General features: G+C 39.0%; 1 protein-coding gene across 2 annotated transcripts in view; it reads right to left on the bottom strand.

Annotated features, from left to right (window-relative positions):
- Positions 1–4,144: 4,144 nt before the first annotated feature.
- The window catches only part of ABCB1 (ATP binding cassette subfamily B member 1), an 83,955-nt gene continuing 82,099 nt past the window's right edge, over positions 4,145–6,000 (bottom strand). The window contains exons 27-28 of one of the 2 annotated variants that reach the window (XM_033088401.1): positions 5,585–5,731; positions 4,145–4,752 (exon numbers count right to left, since the gene is read on the bottom strand). In XM_033088401.1, the coding sequence (XP_032944292.1) occupies positions 4,549–4,752; positions 5,585–5,731 (351 nt within the window). In that variant the 3' untranslated portion in view covers positions 4,145–4,548. The remainder of the gene's footprint in view (positions 4,753–5,584; positions 5,732–6,000) is intronic. The other variant, XM_033088402.1, reaches the window with a different exon arrangement.

The raw sequence follows: 6,000 nt of genomic DNA, 5'->3' as shown, positions 1-6,000 counted from the left end.
TATTCTGTAGTGGTGCGCATCGATTCCCTTCTTTTTATGTTTTGTGAATCTACTGTAAGTTTTTGCTTTGTGGTTAACATGAGGCTTACATAAAACACCTTACAGATATAACAGTCTGTTTTACACTGATAACAACTTTGATTTCATACCAAAAATCTAACCTTTTATATCTCCCTTTTGTTTTTGATGTCACAGTTTCTCCCTTTTATACTGTGTATTTAACAAATTATTGGAGCTATACTTATTTTTATTTTTAGTGCTCTTGTCCTTTAAATTTTATTCTAGAGTTAAATGATTAACACACCACCGTATTACAATATTAAAGTATCTTGAATTTGATTATATACTTAGCTTTACCAGTGTGTTGTATATTCTCATATGATCTAATGTTACTACTAATTGCATCCTTTCATTTTAGCTTGCAGAACTCCTTTCAGCATTTTTCGTAAGGCAGGTCTAGTGGTGATGAATTCCCTCAGCTTTTGTTCTTCATTTCTGAAGCACAACTTTTCTGGACAAAGTATTCTTGATTGGCTTTTCTTTTTTAATTTTTTTCCCAGCACTTTAAATATATCATGCCACCTTTTCCTGGTCTGTAAGGTTTCTGCTGAGAAATCTACTGATAACGTTATGGGGGTTCCCTTGTAAGTTATATGCTTTCCCTTCATTCTTGCTTCTTTAAGTTTCTTTGTCTTTAATTTTTGACAATTTTATTATAATGTATCTTGGAGAGGATCTCTTTAAGTTGATTCTATTAGGTAACCTATGAGCTTCATGAACTTGGATATCCAAATCTCACCCCATGTTTGGGAAATTCTCAGGCACTATTTCTTTAAATTACCTTTCCACCCTCTCTTCTCCTTCTGGAACTCCAATAATTCACAAATTGGTTCTTTTGATGGTATTCCATAGATCACGTAGGCTTTCTTCATTCTTTCTTTGTTCTCTTCTGATAGGATAATTTCAATGTTCCTGTCTTCTGATTGATCTGTTCTGCTGTTGATTGTCTCTTATTTCATTCATTGTGTTCTTCAGCTCCAGAATGTTTGTCTGGTTCTTTTTCTTTTCCTTTTTTAAATTTTATTGGGGGAAATACTGGGGAACAGTGTGTTTCTCCAGGGCCCATCAGTTCCAAGTAATTGTTCTTTCAATCTAGTTGTGGAGGGCACAGCTCAGCTCCATGTCCAGTTGCCGTTTTCAATCTTTAGTTGCAGGGGGCACAGCCCACCATCCCATGCGGGAATTGAACCAGCAACCTTGTTGTTGAGAGCTCGCGCTCTAACCAACTCAGCCATCCGGCCACCCCTCTGGAAGCTCAATGGCAGCTTGTTGTCTTCAGTCTAGTTGTGGAGGGTGGAGCCCTCTGGCCCATGTGGGAATCGAACTGGCAACCCTGCTGTTCAGAGCTTGCACTCTAACCAACTGAGCCATCCATCCACCCCTTGTCTGGTCCTTTTTCATATTTTCTCTCTTTGTCAAACTTCTCATTTTGTTGTCCTGATTTTGTTGAATTGTCTTTCTGTGTTTTCTTGTAGCTTATTGTTTCCTTAAAACAGTTATTTTGAATTCTTTATCAAATAAATCACACATCTTCGTATCTTGAGATTGGTTACTGAAAGATTATTGGGATCCTTTGGTGGTATCATGTTTCCTTGATTTACCATGTTTTTTTAAGTTTTACATTGCTGTTGAACCATTTGAAGTAAGTCATCTTCTCCAGTCTTTATTAACTGGCTTCAGGAGAGAAATATCTTTCCTCAGCCCTACTAATGATTGAGGGTTTCCTCAGACCTTCCTGGATAGACATGATCCACTTTTCTTGCTCCTTCTTGTAACAGAATTCTTAAGCCTGTATGTTTCTCTTGATCCCACGATGCACCAGGCTGTGTACTGACTGCCTCACTTTTGTTTTTCCAGAGGTAGCACTAAAGCTCAAGTTTGTGATCTTTCCCTGGCCTGCAGACTTGGGACAGCCTTCTGTGCATGGTCACTGTTTGTCTGCCAGATCTTGCTTTTGTCACTGCCTTTGGGTGCACACACAGGGTTCCAGCCTCAGGGTCAGGTGTGTGTGGGTAAGGCACACTGAGCGCTGGGGCGTGCTTTGGGCCAGTTGGGGAGATCTGCAGGTGAGGTGTTCTCAGCAGCTTGTGGGGAGGATTCTGGGTAGAGTACACAATGCAGTTAGTAGGCTCCGTATACCTTTCATAACTTCTGAGTCCTATCTGCTACTCTCCCACTTTCTTCCCACCCCCCAGTCATGCAGCTCACAATTCAGTACTCTGGATGGGGTGAGAGAAACGAGCTTCTTCAGCAGCTGGGGAGGCTGGGTGCTCACGCACACACGCTCACACTTTCCCCCATGAGACATCACAGGCTGAGATCTCTTTTGACCTTATGTTGTGTTGCCTTAGGGGAGGGATGCAAGTCAAGTCAAGCTGTTCCTCTTACCCTCTCCAATGCATCTGAACTCATTTGTTTTGTTTTGTTTTGTTTTTCTCCAATGACATGTTGGAACTTCTCTTCTGAAACCTGGACTTCTACTAACACTCTCTCGTCCGTTGGTAACTGTCTAAAACAGTGTTTACCAGAGGCTCCAGGACCTAGGCCAGGAGGGGCTGAAGGCAGCTCACAGGCCACTAAAAGGTCCACAGCCAAAACCGAGGTTTGTATATTACCTGACACAGTGGGCAAGACTCCTCTCAGGTCCCTTAGCGTATGGTGTTGGGTCCCACTGCTCCCCAAAAGGCACTTTTATCTGTGGGTGGATGCCAAGTTATTGTTGTTGAGGGCAAAATGAGGGCATCTTATTCCACCATGAGGATGATGTTACTTCTCAAGGGTATGTTGTCTCAATCTGCATTTCTTTGAAAGTGTGTACTTTATTCTTTGGGAATTTTACCTGACCATGTTATCAATTTTTCTTTGGAAGTGATGGCATTTTTTTCCTTTCAAATTCTTCATATATTAAGGATATCAACTGTTTATAATAAATATGGCAAATATTGCTCTCAGCTTCTGCCCTTCAATCTTGTTTCTAGTGCTTTTTGGCTTTTTTTTTTTTTTTTTGTAATCAGAATATCATTCTTTGTGATATTTTCTTTTTTCATCATGTTTGCATAATGATGTAGTTAAACTTACAACACATTTTAAACATCTGCCACCAAAAAGACCAGCTTTGGAAAAGACCAACTACTAGGAAAAGTGATTATCAAAACAGAAAAAGAATAATTGAGTTTTTTAAAGTACAAAAATATTAAAATCCTATAAGAGCAATGCAAAAAATGTCATGTACATCAGAGTATACACTTCACAATTGTGCACCCTCTATCCCACTCTAACCCCCAAAATCTTGTGTTCATCTGTGTGGTCAGTGTGAGAGCTATCATAATGTAGACATGTAAGAATAAGCAAAGTCAAATCCAAGAAGAATGAAGGTAGATGGTTCTTTCAAACTCAATATGAAAAGACATGTAGAATAGCAATTATTTACACTATTTAACCATTCCCACAAAAATTAATGGCAGTTTTTAATGGAGTTTTTTTTAACAAATGCAGATATGATCAATATTCCAACAGGAGGTGATGCATTTAAAAGTGTTTTATGAATGAACTAATCAGAAACAGTTTTGGAGACATAGAGGAAAAACTGAGTGTTGCTAGATGGGAGTGGGGGTGGGAATAAGGGGGAAGGTGAGGGGATTAGAAAACAGTCGGTAACCACAAGATGGCCACGGGGTTTTGAAAATTAATTTGGGGAATGTAATCAATAATGTTGTCAAGATTTTGTAGGGTATCCGATGGACACTTGTCTCATTAGGGAGACCACCTCAGGGATGATGTAGATGCCTGATCACTGCACTGTACACCTGAAGCTGAAGCTGAACAATAATGAATGTCAACTACAAGTATATATATATATGTATATGTATATACTTACAAGAAGCGGAGTACAGCACTAGGAATAGAGACAGTGGAAATGGAATGGCTGTGTGTGATGTCAGAGGGGTAGTGGATGGGGGGAGGGGGGTTCACACAGTGTGAAGGATATAAATGATAAACGTCTAAGTATTACTTTGTCTTGTGCACCTGAAACTAATAAAAAATATATATATACCCCAAAAAAAAGTGTTTTAGACAAGATAACTCCAGTCATATAAAAGTTTAGTTTTATTATAGGCACTTTATGCAAAACATTCAGGATTTTTTGCTACTTCCATAATCTTTTAGCAAGGCAGTCAGTTACAGTCCAAACAAGAAAATACAAACAAAAGTTATACACTTTATGAACAAAATCTACTTTGAATTATTCTATCCATTTTCTAATGCAACTGAAACCATTACTTTATTCCATGTGCTGATGCTTCTTCCGGTTCCTTTAAAGTCTCTGAAGACTCTGAGCTTGGTGGAATGACTGTGTGTCAGGAAATATTAAACAGGTAACTCTACATAGTTTTTCTAATAAGCACTCATTTTTTTTTAACTTTGGTTAAATGCCATCTTTTAACACAAATATTAGAAATATTTAACAGCTCACATGGTCACAGTTCCCTAGCGCTTGGCTCCAGCCTGGACGCTGACCATGGAAAAGTAGACGCCTTTCTGTGCCAGCAGCTGTTGGTGGGTGCCGCACTCCTGGACTCTGCCGTTCTGAAACACCACTATTAAGTCTGCGTTCTGGATGGTGGACAGGCGGTGCGCGATCACAATGCAGGTGCGGCCTTCTCGGGCTTTGTCCAGGGCTTCTTGGACAACCTATCCAATAATCATGTGAATTAATGCCAATAAAAAGTCCTCTCCCTGTAATTCCTTTTCCATAAGAAGCCTCAAAGTTAATTTATCCAGTCATAGGTCCTTCTTTAACAATGGTGTCAGTGAAATAGAACTTAGATGTTACAAAGCAAGGGCTTTGTCGTATCAGAAGATAACTGAATCCTAGTTTGGATTAGTTTTGAGGCAGGAATTATCTAATCTCAAAATTAGGACCGTAAATACTGACCATTGAATTGTTTAGAAATGCTTACCAGTGTGCCTAGATACACAACACCCTACCAAGCAGCCTTCTGGTCCAGCTCTACAGCAAATTCAGGAAGACTGATCATGGGTCAAACACGGCCTCCTTACATTTTGGCATTTTTAAGATAGAGAACTTCTCAGAATCAGTTTGTCTTTCAGAAACCTGAATACTCAATTTCTTCTCAAACTGAAAATGATTACTAATATTTATCTTAAGGTACAGTCACCTCTTAATATTGTATCACCCGCCTACATTTTTATATAGTTGCTGAGGAGATGTTGCCAGTAGAAACGGAAATACGTCTCCTGAATGCAGCGTATTAGGTCAATACAAAGTGATCCAGGGCTGTTTTCTGGAGTCTAAGTGCTATAAGACAAATTTGCCTCATTTTATCTTAGTTCTCTTTAATAACAGCTACAGAATGTGTTTAAATTCCACTGAAAGGTGACATAAGTAACAATCAACATATCTGGCTGAATTTTGTTCTCTACTGTGAAAGACAGAAGCATACATTTAAACCTTTCACGTACAACTGATTCAAGTGTGAATGAGTCCAATTTAAATTCTTACCTTTTCACTTTCTGTATCCAGAGCCGATGTAGCTTCATCCAAAAGCAGAATATGAGGCTGTCTAACAAGGGCACGTGCTATTGCAATGCGCTGTTTCTGGCCACCAGAGAGCTGAGTTCCTTTGTCTCCCACTCTGGTCTTATATTTCTGTAAATAGGGTTTACTTACTATGAAAAGTACAACTAAAATTTGAAAAAAGAGTTTGCTTACAGAATTTAGGATAACCACTTCCATACATACAGGAAAAGTTTAGGTTCAGAAGTTAAGAATGGGTTCATAGAGGATTAAACAAACAACAAAGATACCTCTAAATGGCAGATTTGATCTCTTCTTGAAAACAGACTTTTATGTCTAAACGTTTTAGTGTAAACAAGTCAGCACATTCATGAGGAAGACTGTTGCAATGTTAGTCTCTG

Source organism: Rhinolophus ferrumequinum, chromosome 20, assembly GCF_004115265.2.
Source record: "Rhinolophus ferrumequinum isolate MPI-CBG mRhiFer1 chromosome 20, mRhiFer1_v1.p, whole genome shotgun sequence".
Taxonomy (NCBI): domain Eukaryota; kingdom Metazoa; phylum Chordata; class Mammalia; order Chiroptera; family Rhinolophidae; genus Rhinolophus; species Rhinolophus ferrumequinum.
Note: the sequence above shows the minus strand (reverse complement) of the source record. Positions and strands in the feature narration are given on the sequence as shown.